General features: G+C 34.9%; 1 protein-coding gene across 25 annotated transcripts in view; it reads right to left on the reverse strand.

The window, feature by feature from the left end:
- HERC1 (HECT and RLD domain containing E3 ubiquitin protein ligase family member 1) overlaps positions 1–22321 on the reverse strand; it is a 242772-nt gene that overhangs the window by 170348 nt on the left and 50103 nt on the right. For all 25 annotated transcript variants that reach the window (XM_056820227.1, XM_056820224.1, XM_056820228.1 and 22 more), the window contains one exon: positions 13664–14619. In XM_056820227.1, coding sequence (XP_056676205.1) covers positions 13664–14593 — 930 coding nt within the window. In that variant the 5' untranslated portion in view covers positions 14594–14619. The remainder of the gene's footprint in view (positions 1–13663; positions 14620–22321) is intronic.

Consider the following 22321-nt stretch of genomic DNA (forward strand, 5'->3'; position numbering starts at 1 on the left):
CATCCAATCTGTTGCCAAAGCCTATCAATTTTATCTTGATAACATGTCTCATACAGTCTCTTTTCTTTCCTATAATACTACCCACCCACCACACTAGTACAGAACCTCCTTAATGTCCTATCTTTTTTACTGCAAAAGCTTCTTGGTAAATCTCCCTACCACAAGTTTCTTTCCCCAAAATAGTCCATCCTCCACTCAGCTACAAAGCTATCTTTCTAAATTATAAGTCTGATCACGTTATTCACCTCACTCCTCTTCACAATAAACTATAATGGCTCCCTATCACCTTTATGATTAGATATAAAATCCAGTTTGTCATTCAGGCCCTTTATAATCTGGCTCCACACATACCTTTTTTGACTTATTAAACCATATACACCTCATTGCACTCCAACTTTGTGATGCAGTTACACTGACTTCCTTGCTGTTCTTCAAACAAGATACTTTATCTCTGAACTCTAGATATTTTCATTGGTTATTTCTCATGCTTGGAATGTTCACACTCATCTTTGCCCTGGCTATCTATAAGCCCTAATTAAAATCCACTTTCTAAAGGAAGTCTTTCCCAATTTCCCTAAATTCTAGTGTCTACTCTCTATTGATTATTTTATCCCATATATTGTTGTACATCATTGTTTACATATTGTTTCCCCCATTAGAATGTGAGTTCCCTGAGAGCAGGAACTGTTTTTGCCTTTCTTTGACTCCTCAGCACTTAGTACAAAGCCTAGTGCATAGTAGTTGCTTAATAAATGTTGAACTGACAGACTCTTCTGTCTCCTAGCTTCTTCTCTTCAATGATTGGCTTAGATTCAGTCTGACTCTCAAAATAATAAACATTATAGCTAGAAGGAACTTTAGAGATTATCTAGTCCAAATGTTGATTTAATTTATATTAAGTAACTCCAAAATAAACAAACATCCTCTATCAATTCAAGCTGGCACCTTCTCTACAATTTATAGTCTTAGAGATTGCCCAGGACACTGAGAAGTTGGGTGTTTAGCTCAGGATCATAGAACCAGTACATGATAAAGGTGGGATTTAAACCCAGGTCTTTCTGTCTCCCAGGTCAGCCCTCTTATCTGTTGTGCCATGCTACCTCAGAGTAGTCATTAAGGATGTTTTTTCTCTTCCTAGGCAATCTTAAGACAAAAGACAGATATTCCAGTTTTCTCCCCAGGGTTAGGACTTAAGAGGTATTCTCTATAAGCATTAAAAAACAAAACAAAACAAAAAAAAACCCTTAGCAATCCCTTGACAAGGTGAATATATCAGTTGGGAGTTAGAGGAGTACGGAATTTCTAAAAAATGTGATAAACACTCACTAATGACTTATATAGGAAACCTGGATTCAGGTGTTCATTCTGCCACTGACTAGCTGTGTGACCGTGAGCTAGTCACTCGCCCTCTTCTAAGTCTCAGTTTCTTCAACTGTAATATGAGAATAAAAATACTTAATGAATGTACCACATGGTTGTAGAACACACCAAAAGAGACTACAAAAACACTCTGAACACTGTAACTGGTATATAATGTCTTATTAGTGTCAAAATAAGCAAATAATTAATAAGTATTGCTAAAAAATTAGCTAAAAGGCAATAAGATATGTAACTTGCTAGATTATTAATACATCATGGAGAGATGAGATATAGTATTTTATAATACATTAATACATGCCATTCACTTATTGTAGCTAATCAATCTATCTCCCTAGCCCTTTTATATGCCCAAGTCAGTTATCTGTCACCCTTTTCCACTGAATTCTTTGGAAAATATTAGCAAATCCCCCATCATCCTCAAATTATTTTCCTCTACAGCACTCCTTCCTTTTATCTCCCATTAAATCTAAAATATGAAGATTATAAGTTTAAACTATTGATCTTAGCTGGCAGGTGGCCCTCACTACCATTTTTTTTTACTTCATCTCTTCCAAACTTCCAATTCCCCCTAAACCTTCCACTCCTCAATTTTCAGCAGATGACTTTATTCTTACTTTCCTGGGAATATTAAAAACTCTTTTACATAAACTCTGGTATATCCTCTCCTCCTTGACTCAAATTCTTTTAAAAAAGCATATATTGGGGGCAGCTGGGTAGCTCAGTGGATCGAGAGCCAGGTGTAGAGACGGAAGGTCCTAGGTTCAAATATGGCCTCAGACACTTCCCAGCTGTGTGACTTGACCCCCATTGCCTAGCCCTTACCACTCTTCTGCCTTGGAGTCAATATTGACTCCAAGACGGAAGGTAAGGGTTTAAAAAAATAAAAAATAAAAAGCATGATATTAAGTGCTTACTATGCAGCAGATACTGTGCTAATAAACACTGGAACAATATGAGCAAAAAGAATCTTTCCCTCAAGGAGTTTACATTCTAATAGGGGAAGAAAGATAATACATAAAAAGAAGCTGAAGGATCAGGGATGAGGGATTGAGAGAAAAGGAAGATGGTAATGACAAATGAACAGAATGGAAAAGCAGTCTCTAGAAGAGTCAGGGGGTTGATAGAAGTTACTTCCCCAAACAGAGGCTTTCATGAGAAACCTCATCAATCAGCAGAATGGTTCAAAGGGGAAGAGTCTCAACATGCAACCCTTTTTGCTACTCTCCACTTCTGCAGAGCTTAGATTTTTCTTCACCTGTACTCACAATCTCTTTATACCCTCCTCCAGGACCTTACTTCCTTATTTTGTTCACTCTCTCATACCTTAAATATCTCCCTCTCAGTTAGCTTCTTCAATTCCATTTTTGCAGTCAGACTCATATATTCCACATCCTTAAAAAAAGGAGGAAAAAAGACTTCCCTTACACTCAGCTACCTCTCCTCCCCAAAAGTGCCTCTTCTCTCCTTTCCTTCATGGCTCAAACCTCTTTTAATAGTCTCTGCATGCTATTTAGGCTTTCCAAACCTATGCCACTTAAAAAAAAATCCCCTAATGCTTTACCTGTTTTCAAATCAATTCAATTCCAACACATTTATTTATTTCATTCTAAACTTAATGACCATAATAAGCAAATCTTCAACAATAGAAATAAAATAAAATGATAGATAATTAGAGTGTAAACTTGTTATGAAATTTTTTTTCTAATTGTACTTGAGCTTCCAACAAACCTGGCTCTAGTTTTTTTTTTTTTAATCAAAGCTTGTCCTGTTCTTCCTATGCGTATTTTTTACGGAGAAACTCCTGAACAGAAGACCTCTTGACAGATCTATACTTTGTCCTTGTGGGGAGGGAAGGTTCCTCTAAAACTTGACATTGCACAGACACTAATATTGCACTCTGGCTTTCTATCTGCTATTCTATCCCCTTCTTTTCTCCCTCTATGTCTGACCCACTTCTCTTTTCAATTCTACATCTCTGACAGCATCCTTGGTTATTTCTTCTGCACAAATCATTTTGGGTGCTGTATCACAGCACACTCAAATACAGTGTGACCCTCTTCAATGTCCTAAAGATGTCTTAGAATTTTCATTCTTTAAAGTTCTAGAGGTCTCTGTGTTGTATATCTTTCAACAGTGACAAATACTTTTGGTGAATATGTTTTATGCTTCTCTTGAGATTGACAATTATTGCATTGAGCAAAGTTATGCTATTTATCTTTCAAGGAATCTAGTAAGATTTTGGCATATGCATGGGAGATTGCTTGGTGGAAGGATGCTTTTAAAGTTTGTTTTGCTCTGATGAATCAAAATCTTTTTGCAACAAATAAGCACCATAGAAGAACTTTTATTCTCAATAAGTTTAATTAAATTGCTTGACTATAAAGATGTAGTCTGCTATAGAACAGTGTGAAAATTCACTGATTCTCTTTTGAAACTGTCATTAATAATGTCTTCACTATGAAATCCAAAGGACAGTGAAAAGGGGCACACTGCATTGAGATCAATATTGGATAAATAGGCATGTGAGTGGATAATTATTAATATTTTTGTTGCCCTTCTTTGAAATACTATGGTCAAGTTTTGTTTTTTGTTTCTTGTAAATTTAACAAGCATCAACAAATATTTCAAAGTTCAAAAATAAAAAAGTAATGGTATACAAAACTGAAATACTGCATATTATTTGATTTCGCTATTCTTTTTTTTTGGTCATTTGATATAGGATAACTGTTCACAGCACCATGTTAACCATATCTTTTTTTCTGGATGATATGACAGATTTATTAAACTATTTAAAAAGCTATTAGTTAAGCAAAATGTCCTTTTAGCCTACAAATTCTCTATTTCTCATATTAATGTATCTGTCATAGCTATTCACTTTTTTGTAGTTTTTCAAGTCACAAGTATTTTTTAAGTTAATCCGTCCCTCCCAATTACCTCCATTTGTCAAACAAAATAAACAAAAACCACTTAAAATATAGCTACATAATCAAGTAAAACATGTCCACATTAGCCATGTCTAAAAGTTTCTTCTTCCTCCTTCTGAAACTGGTTTATTAACAGTTCTAAAGCTTTTCACAGTTGTTCTCTAATCATTATATACATTTTCACTTAAGTTTTTCCAAAAATGTACATTTTAAAAAAAATTCACATTTCACATGGTAGTTCCAACCCTGCCCTAATTATGATTCCCCATCTGAACTTCCTTCTATTTTCTTCTATTTTTAATGACTCACCGAATCTTTTCTTTCTTTTCTTGGTGGCATAATAATAGATAGAGCACTGAATTTCAAATCTGGATCTGCCTGAATAATCAGGATCTGCCTGAATTCACATCCAGTCTCCAGACACTTACTAGTTGTGTATCTCTGTTTCCTCATCTGTAAAATGAGTTGGAGAAGGAAATGGCAGACCATTCCAGTATCTCTGCCAAGAAAACCCCAAATAGAGTCACAAAGAGTTAGATGTGACTGAAATGACTCCACAACAAGCACTATGGCCCTATTGCTGTTCCAATTCTCTTTTAAAAATTCCCCTGTAACAAATAAGTATAATCCAGTGTTGACAAACCTTTTAGAGATTGCATGCCCAAACTGCACCTTTAAGCCATCTATGAGTCCCCCCTGCCCCCACATTACTCCAGGGAGTAGAGGGAGAAAGTGGTCACATTGGGCAGTTGGGTGGAGGGATGGAGCATGAAAAAAATGCCCTCTGGCACAATGGAGAGGGGAATGGAACTGCCCCTTCCAGCACACCAAGGCACATATGCCCCATCTTTGCCAACATGGGACAGCCAACATGGGACAGTCACTCAAAACAAATGAACATATGGGTTGTATATGAAAAAATTATGTCTCATTTTGCACCTTTAACCCATTACCTTTGTGCTAATAAGATGGGAAGAATGGTTGACTATTAGCCTTGTAGAGTTATGATTTATTAGTGAGTGCATTGATGGTGTTTCTTAAGTCTTACACAATTGTTTTCCCTTACAATGTTGTGGACATTATATAAATTGCTCTCTTGGTTCTGCTCAATTAATTCTGCATCAGTTCAAACAAGTCATTCCAAATTTCTCTGAGTCTGTTTATTTCGCATGTCATAATTATTTATTTGGCTAATCTCCAATTTATGGGCAATGCTCTGTTTCTAGTTCTTTGCTATAACAAAAGGTGCAGATATAAATATTTTTTGTATGTATGGCTCATTCTCCACTTTTAAAAAATATTTTTGAAGGTATGAGCCACATAGGTAGTGGTAGGACTCGTTCAAAGAGTATGTAGAATTTAGTGACTTGGGGGATATAATTCCAAAATGCTTTGCAGGATGGCTATCGATCACTTCATATTTCTAATAAGAGTACAATAACATGCAACACTGCAAGATTTCTCATAGCCCCTCTCAATTCTCATTTTCCTTGTCAACTTTGCCAATCCAATGGATGTGAAATGAATGTTCAGAATTGTATTGATTTGCATTCCTTATAATTAGTTGTTTTGAGTATTTTTCCCCAAATACTTGTTAAAAATTGCTTATTAACAATTGTTTATTCTTATTATTTGACCATTTATCTATTGGGGAGTATATTATTCTTATATATTTCAACTCATCCTCTATATGTTTAGGATGTCAAACTCTATTTTTAAAATTTGCTATAAAGATTTTTCACAGTTAATTGTTGCCCTTTTAATATTCTCTAAATTGCCTAAATGTGCAAAAAAAAAAATCCTTCAGTTCAGTAGAACCAAAATTGTCCATCATATCTCTTATTATACTGTCCCTTATTTGATTGTGAACTCTTCCCTTTCTCCAAAGCTATGACAAATACCTCCTTTCCTGCTCCTCTACATTCATGAGATGCCTTTTTTTTTTAATCTAGGTACACTTAATATAGCCTATTTGCAGTATATGGCATGAAATGTTGTTCTAAATCTGATTTCTGCCAAACAACTTTACAGCTTTCTTAGGAGTTGAATAGTGGGTCTTTATTTCAGTTAAAGGAGTCCTTATGTTCATCAAACATGCTAATATGTTTAATTGTATCTTACATACTTAATATGTTCTACTGCTCAACTTTTATATTTTCTTAGGGAAGAAAAATATTAAGTGTTCACTACGTGTCAGCATTGTGTATGGGCTAAGAATACAAAGAATGGCAAAAGATAGTCCTTGCTTTTAAAGAGCAAACAATTTAGTTGGGGAGACAGTATGTAAACAATGATATTATACAGGTCAAATAGGAAATTATCAAGAGAGAATGGTTAACAGAATTAAGAGAAATTGAGATAGGCTGACTTTACTAAATATTTTTATTACTGTGTTGTAGCACAGTCTGAGATCTGCTACTGCTAAGTTTCCTTTCTTCTCACTTTGTTTTCATATTTTCCTCCAAATAAAGTATTTTTTTCTAATTTTATAAAGTAATTCTTTGATAGTTTTATTGGTTTAGTACTGAACATGTGAATTTAGGTAGTAATATCAGATATATTACATCGATGCAACTCAAACATGAACAATTTACATCCCTGTGGTTTAGGTCTTTATTTCTATGAACAATATTCTATAGTTTCAGTCATATAACTTTTTCATGTCTCTTGGTAGCTGGACTCCCAGATATGTGTGTGTGTGTGTGTGTGTGTGCATTCTATAAAACTTCTTTTTAAAAAACTTTATCCTGATTAGTTTGATTGTTAATATTTAATATATAGAAATAATGGCGAGTTTGTGGGTTTATATTATATCTTGCTATTCTGCTAGTTGTTACTTTTTCTATTAAAAATAGAAATAGTTAATTTTTGGGGTTCTTTAAGCAAACCATTACAAATGTAAAAAATGATCATTTTGTTTCCTTCTTTAGGTACCTATCCTCAATCTCACACCTTTTTTCCTCACTGCCAGAGTCAGCATTTCTGGAACATCAAATATTAGTGTGTACAAAATACTCTGATCTAACTGAAAAGTCCTTTAAAACATTTCTCCAGCACTGAAAAACAGCACTTATTTGTAAATAAATACTATTTATCTTATTAAGGAAGGATACATTTGTTTGTTTTTCATTTTTTTTTAATATAAATTCTCACTTCTGGAATTTATTAATATAATCATGTGGCCTTTAATTTTTACCACTATGGCCAATTGCATTTATAATTTTTATAATATTGAATAGGCCCTACATTCTTAGAATAAATCAACAATATTTCTATTATTTTATACTTATGTTCATTAGGAACACTAGTTTAGAGCTTTCTTTCTCTGCTATTTCTCTCCCTGAGAGATTAAGTTTTAGGACTCAACCATATTTGTCTCATAAAGCAAGTTTGGTTGAATCCTTTGCCTATTTTTGCAAATGTATGCAATCCTGGACTAAATTGGGGCAGCTAGGTAGTTCAGTGGATTGAGAGTCAGCCTAGAGATGGGAGGTCCTGGGTTTGAATATGACCTCAGACACACCCCAGCTGTGTTGACCCTGGAGAAGTCACTTAATCCCCATTGCCTAGCCCTTCCCACTCTTCTGCCTTGGAACCAATACACAGAATTGATCCTAAGATAGAAAGTAAGGGTTTAAAAAATATACTGGACTAAATTGTCTTATGAATATGAAACTGTTCTTTAAAAATTAATTTATAAATCCATATGGTCTTAGGATTTTTTCTTCTCTTTAGAAGTTCCTTTGTATCTTTGTTCAATTTCTTTCCCCAAGATAAAATATTTGAATTAGTTAGCTCTTGTTCTATTCTCTGGATATTATACATTTTTGTAAATATTTATCCATTTCATTTATGTTTTACTTGTGTTAAATAATTAGGCAGATATGCAAATGTTTTATTTTGACTACTACAATACCAGATGAGTAAATGTCCCATGAAGAAATGTTTCCTATTGCCTTTGGATGTGCAACTGGAAGAGACCATACAATGATGAATTGTTTATATTCTAAAAGAAAGAAGAAACAAATGTTTTTCACAAAATATTGATGTCTTCAAGGGATGGAAAGAAAGTGAAACAAGACAAGCAAAGGGCCTTGGGTGGTTTTGATTGTCTTAGAGAAGGAGGAAACGGTAGGGAAGGAAAAATATACATGGGAATAAGGGGAAAAGAGGAGAGGCCTTATTGTTTTACATAAAAAGAGTGCATGAGAAGAAAATGAACACTCATAACTGTGAACCTGACTAGGATAAACTCACCTACAAGATAGGGGAGGAGAACATAGAATGGATTATAAAGCAGAATCCAATTATGTGTAGTTTACAAAAAATATAACTGATATTTAGAGATTTAAAATAGGGGGCTACACAAAATCTATGAAGCTTTGGTTAAGCTCATAAAGGTAGGAACAACAATCATCACCTCAGACAAGGCACCAGGAAAAGTAGGCATGATAAAGAGTTAAGTGGGGGACAACTAAGTGACTCATTGGACAGAAAGTCAGGCCTGGAGCTGAGAGGTCCTGGGATCAAATCTAGCCTTAGATACTTCCTAGCAGTGTGATCCTGGGCAAGTCATTTAATCCCCACTGCCTAGTCTTAACTGCTCTTCTGCCTTAGAATCAGTACATAGTATTGATTCTAAGATGGAAGGTAAGAGTTTAAAAAAAAAAGGAAAGAAATTACAGGCTTGAATACAACTTTAAGTTATATATGATAGATTATCTCTGATGAATAATGACTGGAAAGAGAAAAAATTTACAGATTTCTCAGTTACGTATAGCACCTTTACAAAAACTCACTATTATTTTATTATTCACTATTATATTATATATAATAATCACTATTATATTATTATTATTGAGGCATTAAAATCACATAAACTAATATTGAAAAGCATTAACAATAAACACACCCTTTATTGCCCTGTGAAGAAAGGGTTAAAAATTAATTGGAAACTAAATAGCTTAATACTAAAGAATTGGTAGGCCATAACAGTTTGAGAAAGGAAGACCAACTAGACTAGACTACCACTATAGTCCAAGCAAAAGGTAATGAAGGCCTAAACTAGGATAGTGGCTATATGAGTATGTAGGAGATATTGTTGAGCTAGAACCAAGTGGGATCTGGTTTGTGGAGATGGGATTAACTCTCCCTTGCCTACTTTTAGATTTAATCATCAGAAGCATATACACCCCACTTTACACTTGAGTGGGGGGAGGTCTATAACCCACGTGTACTAAAGTGGGTAACAAACCAGAAATGACTGACTGCCCCCTTGACAGTCCTAAGAAAATTTATAGACTATAATTGGTTTGCATAAAGTGAAAGAAAGGCATAGGAAGTGATGCAAAGAAGGGTCTTCAAAAGCAGTTGCAGTTTCCTGTGAGAGACAGTTCTTTTGAGTTTTCTGGAGAGCGAGGAGTTTCTTGTGAAGATCTGGAGGCTGGTGGAGGATCTGCTTGATGGACCTGGGACTCTGACATTGGTGAGACAGCTCTTAGATCTTCCACATGTGTCATAAATCATCAGCATTTCTAAATCTTTCCAAGACATCTCAGCAGTAAGAGTTTAGAAAGAGAAAATCAATTTAAAATCACCCTAGACAATATAAAATACTTGGGAATCTATCTGCCGAGACAAACAGGAACTATATGAACACAACTACAAAACACTGTCCACACAATTAAAACTAGATCTAAATAATTGGAAAAACATTAATTGCTCATGGGTAGGACGAGCTAACATAATAAAAATGATAATCCTACCGAAATTTATTTACTTATTTAGTGCCATACCCATCAAACTACCAAGAAATTTTTTTACTGAATTAGGAAAAAATATAACAAAGTTCATTTGGAAGAACAAAAGATCAAGAATATCAAGGGAAATAATTTAAAAAAAAAAGACTACCACATAGGTGACTGAAAAGGCTTTTCCTTTCCTGGCTCCTGGAGGGACTAGCATCTGGAGAGCCTCCCACTCCCTCCTCCCATTCTTGGAGGGCCATGTGGCCTGAACCCTTGTTTAATTTACCCCTAGCCCTCTGGCTGGGGCTTTTGGAGCCCTGCCAGAGTAAGGACAGGGACAGGGTCGGAGCAAAAAGTCTATCTTGTTAAGTTAGATTTCTTACTCAATCCTCTTTCTCATTTCTCTACTTTCACTCTTTCTCCTTCATAAATTTCGGCGACCACATTTCTCATATATTTAGTCCAACCTCCTTTTTAACCCCTACAGATTGAAATGTAAATTAAGAGAAAATGAGGAATTGTGAGACTACAAAAATGTGGGTGACTGGTAAGATGGTGATACTCTCAATAGAATTAAGGAAGTTTGAAAGAGGGATAAGTTTAGTGAGTGAAAATAATGAATTGTATTAGAGATCTAATGAGATTAAGATACCTACAGAGGGTCAAACTATCCAACAATCAGTTGGCAATTCAAGACTAAAGCACAGGAGAGACTAGAACTAATGAATTTGTCAAAAGAGAGAATACAGAGGTCTTAAGACAGAGCCTGAGAGTCCACCTGCAATAAAGAATCAGGATATAGATGACTATCCAACAAAAGAATAGAACCAAGAAAGAATAGCCACATAAAAATCCAGGAGAGGATGTGGTCAAAAGTAACTAAGGTCACTGTAAACCTCAAATTTCCTTAGACTTATAAATGTTGGAAATTTCACCATTGGGATATTTCATACTTGGAAAATTTCTTACTGATAGTCTATTGGAATGGGAACCCCATTGGCATGGGAGGTTCCTTCTCTTCCCTTCTTAAGATTACTTTAGGACAGAAACCCTTTGCTGAACAATGGAAAGGACTTTGACCTATGCTTAAGCATAGAACAGGAATTTCTTTGAGTCTTGATTGATTTTAGAATTGATACAATGGAGATACTTGGAATAAATCTCCACCCTATTCAGTCCTAACAGGATTGAGTAAGGGCTGCAGCCTAGATCAAAATTTAATTATTCCAATCTCTACCCTACTCAGGTTAACAGGATTTAGAAAGGGCTGTAGCAAAGGAGTAAAGATTTAATCATTTGAAAATATGACCTTCAACAGACATGTGCAAAAGCCAGAAACCTCTGGGCGGTCCTGGGTTAAGCTAGAGTCTCCATTGGCACAGGGAAATTGATGAACAGTGATTGGTAGATGGGAGAACTGAGGGAAGGAACTTGGATGGTTTCCTTAAAGATAGGGGGTCTGAAGACTCCAAGGGTGGTTGAGTAGTTGGTCGGTGTGGTTCGTGTGGGCTCTGAGAAGCTTGCTCTGAAGGAAGCTGAAGGTGGGGGCCTCTGAGACTGTTTCTCCATTTTGGTCACGTGAGTAATAGGGACTGATCTCTTTTCTTTGCCCCAGCTATCTAAGGGCTTGGGCCTTTTGGCCCAGCCTAAACAGAAGGGGTATTTAAGCCCTATTTCCTTCTCTCCCTTTTCTCTCTCTCTATCTCTAATTACTTCCTCCTATTGTAATTAAACTCCATAAAAGATTGACGGCTGACTTAAGTTTCATTTAGGAATTACATTGCTGATTCCTTGGCGACCTTAAATTAATATATATCAGTCTTTTAAAGTGATTCCCTTGTAACATCACAAAACCTAAAAAGGAAAGTCTGAGGAAAAAAGTTCAACTTATTTGGCAGTGAAGAGATCTGTGGTTAAGGGAACATGTAAGAAGTCAAATTGCAAAGGCCTGAGGAATGAGGAAAGAAGTGACAGCTTTTTCAAGTAGTCTGGCTAAAAAGGAAAAGAGTATGTTATAGGATGATGGTCTATGGGGAGAACATAGTCCATTCAGCTTTCTATATACTTTCCCCTAGTAATGTTATCCACTTCCTTGGCTTCAAAAACCACTTCTACATGTCTCTCCCAAACATATTTTCAATCCTAACTTTTCTAACAAGCAACAAATATTTCCAACTGGCTACAGAATACATATAGTCATCACATAGTTAGAAATATACATTTTTCAAAATACATAAACTTTTACCAGATCTACTATAATAACCTTTTGTTTTCCATTTCTCATCTCTTCTCTCTCCAATTTATACTACATATAATTGCCAGATTAATCTTCCAAAAGTACATTTCTAATTATATCAATGACCAAATCCTTTCAATGGCTCCTGACTACTCAACTTATTCAAGTCCACAACCTGATGCCTTTTCCCATGATCATTTCCATATTCCTTTTCTACTCTATAAAAAGGATTGGCGATATTTTAGAATAGTCTTAGTATTAACTTTTTAAAAAGCCATATTTTATTTATACATTTTTAACTGATACAGAACAATTTTATAATAGCTTCATGTGCACAGGCATTTAATTTATATAAAATTATCACAACATAATAAAATACTCAAATTAGTGTTATATCTAAAAGATCCTTATAATAAAATGCACACAAATGGCTAAAAAGCAAGTTACCTCTATAGCCTTTCTTCCTATTGTTCCCAACACTTTAAGTCCTTTCTAGCCTCTCTAACATGTGTCTGATTTTAACAGTTTCTTCTATCTCAATCATCTTCTTCCTCACCTATTAATTAAATTTTATGCATCCTTTAATAAAGGCCTGACTTAAATGCCAGCTTATACATGACGTCTTCTTTCATCCTGTCTTGTTTTCTAAACACAGTGTACTATTTTTTCTTCTTAACTCACATCTAAGGTTAACAAAGTACTTTCCCCACAATGACCCTGAAAGGTAAGTAGTATCTCACATGCAATTATTATTCTAAAAACAAAATGAAAGACATTTATTAAGCATGTGTGTACAGATCACTGTGCTAGGAAAAGGGGAAATACAAGTTTTAGATAAGATAAAGTGCCTTTCTTAAAGGAGTACATATCATTTCCTTGGTATCTCATAGCATAGAATTTATGTATTATATTGATTTTTATGCATAACTTGTTTCCCCAATATGATTGTTAGATCTTTGAGGACAGAGACTGAGCCTTACTTTGTGTCTACCTAATGCTCACATTTTTATTGAACTGATCATATTATGGCTTAGAATTTTATGATATTCAAAATTTATCTCTTGAGAATCAAGAATTTACATGTCATGAAAACACAGAATTTTCAGGCTATTGGAGAACCTTTAAAATGATCTGGGAAAACCTATACAGTTTATAAATGATAAAACTAAGGATGGGAAAGTTGACCAAGATCCTGTGGGTTAAGTTAGAGTTAAAACCACAAATAGAATTTCAGGTGTCCTAGCTTCTCAAATAGACTTTCTATATTCCCATTTTCTTTCTATGCATGTTATGCAGATTACCTTAATTCTAAAAATTAAAAAATGTTCAACATTCAGCTTTCATATTTTAAAATAAAATAAAATTTTAATACGTACCAAAGAGCGCCTCATCTGCATTAGTATGTTCATAAAGCAATCAAAGCTGATCATTCCTTCCTGGCTTGGCAGTAGTTTGTTTTTCTCCATGGTGTGTACAACTGCTGATGCACCTAAAGCCATCTCTATCCACTCAAGAAGATACCTTAAAGAACCACGCTGAGCTGCTAAACCAAGCAACAACTCAGAAGCTAATCTACGACCCAAAGTATCTGCCCCAGAATTTGGAATAGTTACTCCCTTAAGAAATGTAGTCACTTGTGATAAGCAGTCCAAACCCATAGGTGGAATCTTACTTTCATTTGCGAGAGATAATGGTGGCAAAGAGCTCACAACTTCTATTGCAGTATGAATGACATCATTACAAAGACTGAGACCAGGTCCTGAAACAGGCATCATCCAACTCTGCCTTAGTAGTGCAAATAATAAACTCAGTCCAGTTCGGACACCCATCTCTATGAGGGCATCTGTGCTTGATCGGGGCCGTTCACTAACAGAATGGATGTCTGTAGAACCAGAATTGCTCTCTGGTGAATGTTGCTGCTGTTTCACTTTGCCTTTATCATGATATTTATTAGAAAGTGCATAAAAGACACGTTGCAGTACAAGAAGTCGTTTACGAAGTGCTCCAGCAAATGGGGAATCTGAACATACCATCTTGGCCAAAGCCAGCTGACTGGTAAGAAGGGCATCCAAATAGTGATCCTGTTCATCACTTGAAAGAGATTCACGTTCAAAATCAGGCAACTGAGGTCCTTTGAGGCACAAAACCTGCTGAGGCAAAAGCACAACTTCCTTATTACTGATGAGTTTAGAATATAGGACAGAAACTCCTTCTCTTGTAGCAATAGATTCACTATCTTCTGTAATCCAAGAGCTGTTTAAATGTTCAAGCCATTTGAGCTTCACTGGTGGAACCATAGCTGCCATGGTGGTTAACTATTTTGCCATTAATCCTACAACAGAGGAAATTAAAATAATCAAAGGTTAATAAGCACAAAATGTTTCTGTGCTATAATTATTACATTTTAGAAATATATGCAAAATACTAAAGTTTTAAAGTGTTTTCATATGCACCACTCTCTCCACATGGCTGAATTCACAGCAAAATAGCCTGTGAAAACCAAGCCCAATTTACTCTAGCAATATCTCCAGAATGGCACCCACAAAAGAGAAAGTTACAGAATTGAGAAGGCTTTCCCCCCACCAACAGGATTCCATCCTTTGTACTGTGAATAGCAACCCCCTTCCAGTTCTGGCGGTAATTTTTTTTTTAAGTGGGCATATATTCTCTACAAAAAGGAAGATGAAATTTATCAAAGTCTTCGCTCTTAACAAAAATAAAGTATTTCTAAGAGAAAAACTTTAAGAAAGGATAGGGTAGGTTGAAAATTGTAATTACATGTAATATTAGGAAAAATAAGATTTTTAAAAAATAAACAATTTTCAAAAGGACAGGGAAGGACAAAAGAGATAAACAAAGGTCATTGAAATGTGTTTCAAATGCTCAGGAGAGAACAAACAGAAGTTCAAAAGGAAATAGACTGAACAGAATAGCTTTGAAAGTAACAAAGCGAATTAATTATGTACTTTAAAAAAAGCAAGCTATATATAATAGACAGTTTATACAGAATCCTCTTTTTCTGTTCTATACATGGGAATATCTTTTTTTGAAGTTCATTAAATTCATAATAAAACTATTAAACCTGAAGTAAGGAAGGAAGATGGGTATAGCTCTCTTATAAACTCTGAAATTTACTACTTTGCCTCAAGAAAAGGACCTATTTTCTTTAAATATCTCCATAAAGTCGAGAGTCCAAATTTATAACTGATATAGTCCTTCTCCACCTAACAGTTGTTTACTTAGTTATCCTCATTAGTCATTTAAATCATCCCATGAAAAGAGGATTTTGTTTTGTTGGAGTTTTTGAAACTATAGCATTAAACTTGAGAACAAAAGAGTTAATACATGAGTTACTACTAACCTAAATTCAACAACTACCCTTTTGAAATGCTAGCAGGGCCAATAAAAGCAACAAAATTAGGTAAATAAGCTAAAATAACACAAATAGTTGAACAGTACTAATCACTACGTATATTCCTTGTTCTAATGATTCTATAGACAATTCCTTAAAGAAAATTTCTCTCCAAAGGGAACATTTTTATCATAAATCATACTATGACATTCCTAATTCAAAGTTATCTTGAGAGAAAAAATGCTTTGAACTCTGAAGACAGAATGCTGATGACCTTTAAAAGTTTACCCTGTCTAAATAATAAAAAAGAAAATTAAAAGGCAAACATTTTGACTTTTGGCTAAGAATTACTTTTTCATTTATTTATTTATTTATTCATTCATTCATTTATTTATTTATTTGTTTGTTTGTTTGTTTATTTATTTATTTATTTTCCAATTACATGTAATAAATTTCCATACAAGTTTTCCTAAGTTATACAATCAAACTTTTCTCCCTTCCTCCCTTTCCTTTTTTCCGTCCCAGTACTGGCAAGCAATTCAATCTGGGTTATACAAGTATTAACATGGAAAACATTTCCATATTATTCATTTTTGCAAGTAAATAATTTTATAAAAGCAAAACCCAAACCTAAACCCAAATAAACAAGTGAAAAATCGTAGGCTTTCATCTGCATTCTGATTCCAACAGTTCTTTCTCTGGAGGTGGATAATCATTCTTTGTCATAGAGTCCCTCAGAATTGTCTTAGATCACTGTATTGTTGATAATGTTAGCTAGAGATTACTAATGAAGTTATATTATGAATGAAAGTTTAAAAATACAGAATATAATCAATTGCTTTCTTTACCAAGAAGAATGTTGAAAATATTGTGCACAGCTTCCATATTTCCAGGAAAGGAAGGTACTAGGTCCTCAGTAGCCAATATTAGTATTAGTATTAGTATTATTCCATCATTCACAACTACCTGTCTTAATGGAATGTAAGAATAAAATGGAATGGCACTAATATATAATTTGGTCTTAAACCTTGCAAAATACTACATGTTAGCATATATAGACAGCATGTGTCACTGTGATTTATACAAAAATTGCAGCACATTTAATAGTTACATTATTGGCCTAACTGGGTATAATTCCTAGGGATAGATTTTATTTAAAACATTCATTAGGAAGTTCTCCTTAATTCTATTTTTCAACAAGAAATACATCACTGGTGTTTACATAGTATTAACATGGGTTTGACAAACTAACAAGCGGCATTTATTAAGCACCAGACCCTATAATTAAGCCCTGTGGATACAAAGGGAAAAAAAAAAACCATACAACCAATCCCTGACCCCAAGAAATTTACAATCCAGAGGGGGAGACAACATGTGAACTCCGTACAAACAAGATGAATAGATTGATATATGATATGACATGATATAATAAATTGAAGATAATCTCTGAAGGAAAGTATGAGTCTTAAGAAGGAGAGAGAAAGACTTCTTGAAGAGGTGGGATTTTAGTAGAAACTTCAAAAAAGCCAGGGAAACAATAAAGCAATGTAGCCAAGGGAGAGAATTCCAAGCAGTAGATAGGCCAGTGAAAATGTGCTGCATCAGGAGATGGGTGTTTTGCAAGAGGAAGAGTAAGGAGGCCAGTGTGTCACTAGATTTCATAGAATGCAGAGAAGAATAAGGCTGTATAATTAGCTAACAAGTTTTTATTGAAGTGACTATTTCCTACAGGCCACACATTGTGCTAAGCATAAAAAAATTAGAAAGATGGGGGAAGATGCTAGGTTCTGAAAGCATTTAAAAGTCAAACAAAATTTATATTTGATCTTAATGTTAACTGAGAATTATTGAATAGTGAGATGATATAGTCCAGAACTTCACCTTTAGAAAATAACTTTGGTAGCTGAGTGGAGAGGGAATTGAGGCAAGAACAACAACTAGAAGGCTAATACAGTAATTCAGGGATGTGGTGATGAGGGCCTTCACCCTGGTGATGGTAATGTCAGAAGAGAGGAATATTCAAGAGATACTGGCACGGTAGAGTTGACAGGATTTGGCAACAGACTGGATGTGGGAAGTTAAGAAAGAGTAAGGAATCGAGGATGACAGCTGGAAAGCCTGAGTGACTGGGAGGATAAGGGTGCCCTTGACAGTAAAAGCAAAGTCAGTCAAAGGGGAAGATTTTAGGGAAAAGATAATGAGTTTAATAAGCATTTATTAATCCCCTGTCCTCTGTGAGACACTGTGCTAAGCACTGAGAATAGAAATTTTTAAAAAATAGCACAGAAAGTAAGTGTTGCCCTCAAGGCATCCCACAAGATGATTAAATCCAAGATAATCTGAGGAAGAAAAATAGCACTAAAAACTATTTTGCAGCTATGTCAAAAAACTAAATGTGACATCAGTCAGCCAACAAATACTGAAAGCCTTTGCCATGCCTTTGTTTTACTTACCAAAGCTAAACAGAGCTGATAACTTATGAAGCCAACATGAATTTAAAACAATGGTTGATATAGTTAGCACTGTCCTGACTTTCCTCTTCCTATTTACTGACTGAAAGAAAAAAGATACGGTTTGCTAATTTCCCCCAAAAAGTATAATGCTGTAGTTTGATATAACCAAATGATTTCTTGCTTTGAAATGAAATATTACGAAGAAAAATATTTTTCTACACCTAGAGAAATCTGAACTTTGAAAATTTATATATTCATGAAGGTAAATATAAAATGGCATCCTATCAACTAAAACAGGAATAACAAGCAACATGGTACAATGAAAAGAGCAACAGATTTTAGAGTTAAAGAATGACCCAACTTTTCAAATCCCACCTCTTCTACTTATTGTCTATGACACCAAGATTAAGTCACAACTTCAAAGACCTCAATTTTCTCTTCTGTAAAACAACTGTTGGACTACATTGCCTCTAAGATATCTTCCAAATACTTCAGAAGAACTTAATTTTTATGTCACCATATGAATTAAACACATATTCTTCAGTATGTGATAGGTTTTTTTTTTTTTAATAACAAAAATCTCCGGTTAAAGAACTATTTTTCCAACATGCTTTTCATTCCTGCAAATCATCTTTCCCTGTATGGTAGCTACATAGTATCCTCAATCCAATCTGCAAACTCACTTCTTTGAGGTAATTAAACTGAACTAGGAACTGGAGGACAATTCCTAAATAGACTCCAATTTACCTTTCCAGGTTTTTCACATATCACCACCTTACGTGACCTCTAAAATCCATTACATTTTATCTCTTCTCTTTATACCTTGGTCTGTCCCACATAACTGGAATCCACTTTATCCCTGCCCCACCCTCTACAAAATATCTTCAAAGTTCAATTCTACAAGAAATGTTTCCTGGTCCTCCCAGCTGCTAGTCCTACTTCCACCCCAATTACCTTATTTTACATATACTTAATTCTTTTTTTTTTTAATAACCCTTACCTTCCGTCTTGGAGTCAATACTGTATATTGGCTCCAAGGCAGAAGAGTGGTAAGGGCTAGGCAATGGGGGTCAAGTGACTTGCCCAGGGTCACACAGCTAGGAAGTAGCTGAGGCCAGATTTGAACCTAGGACCTCCCGTCTCTAGGCCTGGTTCTCAATCCACTGAGCTACCCAGCTGCCCCCTACATATACTTAATTCTATATGTTATTTCCCCTAATAGAATTTAAGCTTTTTCAGGTCAGGAACTATTTTTATTTTTGTTTTTGCATCCCCAGAAACTAAGGCAATGCCTATTATAAGATACACTTAATAAAGTGATTGATTAACTTGACCTTGGATAAATGAAAATATATTTTGTCAACTTCCTTGAGTCAAAACAATGATCTTTAATAATCGTTCCTCATCCAGCTCTAATTCCTGTGCTACTAACAAAATTAAAGAGAGTACCTGGATTTTTCCTTTAAAAGAAAATATTAAGAATGTTTTCAATCATCACTACATTTAATTAAAGCAAAGTCTCTTCTAATTTAACTCCATTGGGAAACATTTCATTTGTTCCACAGATAACTCGGGAACCAATTGATTAACAAAAACCTAACTTACTATGAGATCTGTGGTTCAGTTTACCATCTAGATGTTGTAGCTTGCACCACCAGTTTTAAAAACCTAAGCATATCTCCTATAATATTAAATGGATTCATTAAATTTTATGTGTTATATGGGAACACAACCCCACCACTACTCTTGTATTTTGGGGCTATTATTATAGTAAATAAAAGCTTTCTTAAACAAGGGTACTACAGAACAATAGAGGTAAAACTAGAGGAATATTTCCCATGGGAATTTTGGTATGGGGACATAGGATGATGAGTCATGTACTGGGCTGGTGGACTTCCATTACATTACAGCCTGTACTCCTTTGGCCGGTGATTTGAAACTTAAGAACTATTTTTTCCTAGAATTTCCCAAATTAAAAAAAAATTTTCCCCATGGTTAGCCATAGGTAACTGAATTGGTAGATACAGAATCAGTGGATAAGAGGACACAACTGTAATTTCCACTCCAAGATTCTATTTCCTTGAACAGTCACTCATTTTCAACCTCTTGAAATCTGCCTGAACCACTCTACAAAAACTATTCTATCAAAGATTCCTAAGGTTACCAATTAATAATCTTGTACATGATAAATCAGGGGAACTCTACTCAGTCACAGAACCGCAGAGTTGAAAAGGATCTCAGAGATCATCTAATAAAACCAATACCTGAAGAAGGGGAAAAAAAACCCCTCCTCCCTCCACAGTACACTTGGATATATAGTTATCCAGACCATACAATGAAAAAGGGCCTCAGGTCACACATTCCACTTCCAATAACTAAACCTGTATAGCACTTGAAGTGAAAAATGTTTTACATATATTATCTCGCTAGTTGCTTACAACAACCCTGAGGTAGGTGCTACTATTATCTGAAAGCCCTGGTGATTTAATTCACCACAGTGTCTTGCACAGTGACCCTTTCAAGAGGCTCTCACAATCAGCATTATCTCAAGTAAAAGGGCCTGAAGCCAGGAAGATCAGCCAGTCTTAGCCATAACAAGAGTCAGGGGATCAAGAGGGGAAAAAAGAAAAACAACAAACAAAAAAAAATTAGAGAGTACCTCAAATTGCCTCTTACATAATTAGGGGATGTCTTAGCAAATGATAATAAAGAATGTAATAATATTATTGTGTCCTTATAAATGAAAAAAACTGACAAATATTAGAGAATCTTAAGTAGTATGAACTAAAGTGAAGTAAGAACTAGGATACTTTACATGAAGACAGCATAGAAACACTATAAAGAAAAATAATTTTCAAAAACTCAAGAACTCTGAATGGAATGCCCAACTATGTATCTAGCGGACTATGATGAAACACATTACCAATTTCCTTGATGGAAACAAGGTACAGAAAGATACACACATATATATGTAATATATATGTGTTATATATATATATATATTTTTTTTTTAACAGTCACCATGTGGTTTCACTTTGCTTGAGTCAAGTTGAGTCAACAAACATTATGTGTAGGGAATATAAAGTAAGGCAAATAACAGAACCTACCCTCACGGAGTTCACAGTCTAATGGGGAGACAAGCTACATACAATACAGACAAGAATAAACTAAAGATAATCTTAGAAGGAAGACACTAAAATAACAAAATGACTAAAGGCTTCCTGAAACTTGGCTAGGACCTAAAGGAAATGCAAGTGGAGATAAAAAGGAAAAGAATTCCAAGCATAGGGAACAAGCAGGGGAAACAGCCAGTAAAAATTCAGAGTATGGAGTTGAAATATCCTATCCAAGTTAAAAGTGGGGCCAGTGACACTAGATCAAAGAGTATGTTGAGAGGGCTATAGTTATTTGTTGTTACAAAGGGAATATTTTATTTTCTCACTCTGTTTTTAATGGGGGGATGGGGGGTGAGAACAACAGGAGTAGCAATAGTGATGCCAAAAAAAGACTAGCCAATGTAACATTTTTGAAAATGAACAGATGAAAAAGGAAAGGAAGTACTGCCTGGGGAGTGGGGGAATGATGATGGTGGTAGTGGTGGTGGTGGTGGTGGTGGTGGTGGTGGAACAGTTTTGAGAGAAATTTGTTAAATATTTCAAAAAATAAGTAATATAAAATTGGAAGTTGATGGTTTTACATGAAACTGTGTTCCTCTTGTATATATCAAAATGCTCTTTTAAGTTTTGGAAGTAGGAAGAGATCTGAGGCAAGAAAATTGGTTTGAAGGCTATTACAGTAGTAAAGGCCAGAGTTTTTTTGTAATGTGAAACCAGACTAAGGATGTACCTGGAGAAAGGGAAGGAACAAGCATTTATTAAGTGTCAACTATGTACCAGTCAACTGTGCTAAACTTTTAAAAATATTAATTCATCACTACTTGTGAGACAATATTCAAGATGATATGAAGGTAGATATGCCAAGATTTGGCAATCAATTGGATGTACATGATGCTAAATAAGTCAGTCAACAAGCATTTACTGAAACAAGCATTTACTGAACAGCAGCGAGTCAAAAATGAGAGTGAGATTGCAAGTCTGACTAAATAGGAAAGTCATGGTATCCCTGGAAGGTACATCAAAGTTGGAAAGATAGGAAGGTTTTGGGGAAAAAATGATGAGTTTTGGGCATGAGTTTAAAACGTAAATAGATCAAAATAGCCAAGAAGACCT

The sequence above is a fragment of the Monodelphis domestica genome, chromosome 1 (assembly GCF_027887165.1).
Source record: "Monodelphis domestica isolate mMonDom1 chromosome 1, mMonDom1.pri, whole genome shotgun sequence".
In the NCBI taxonomy this organism is placed as follows: Eukaryota; Metazoa; Chordata; class Mammalia; order Didelphimorphia; family Didelphidae; genus Monodelphis; species Monodelphis domestica.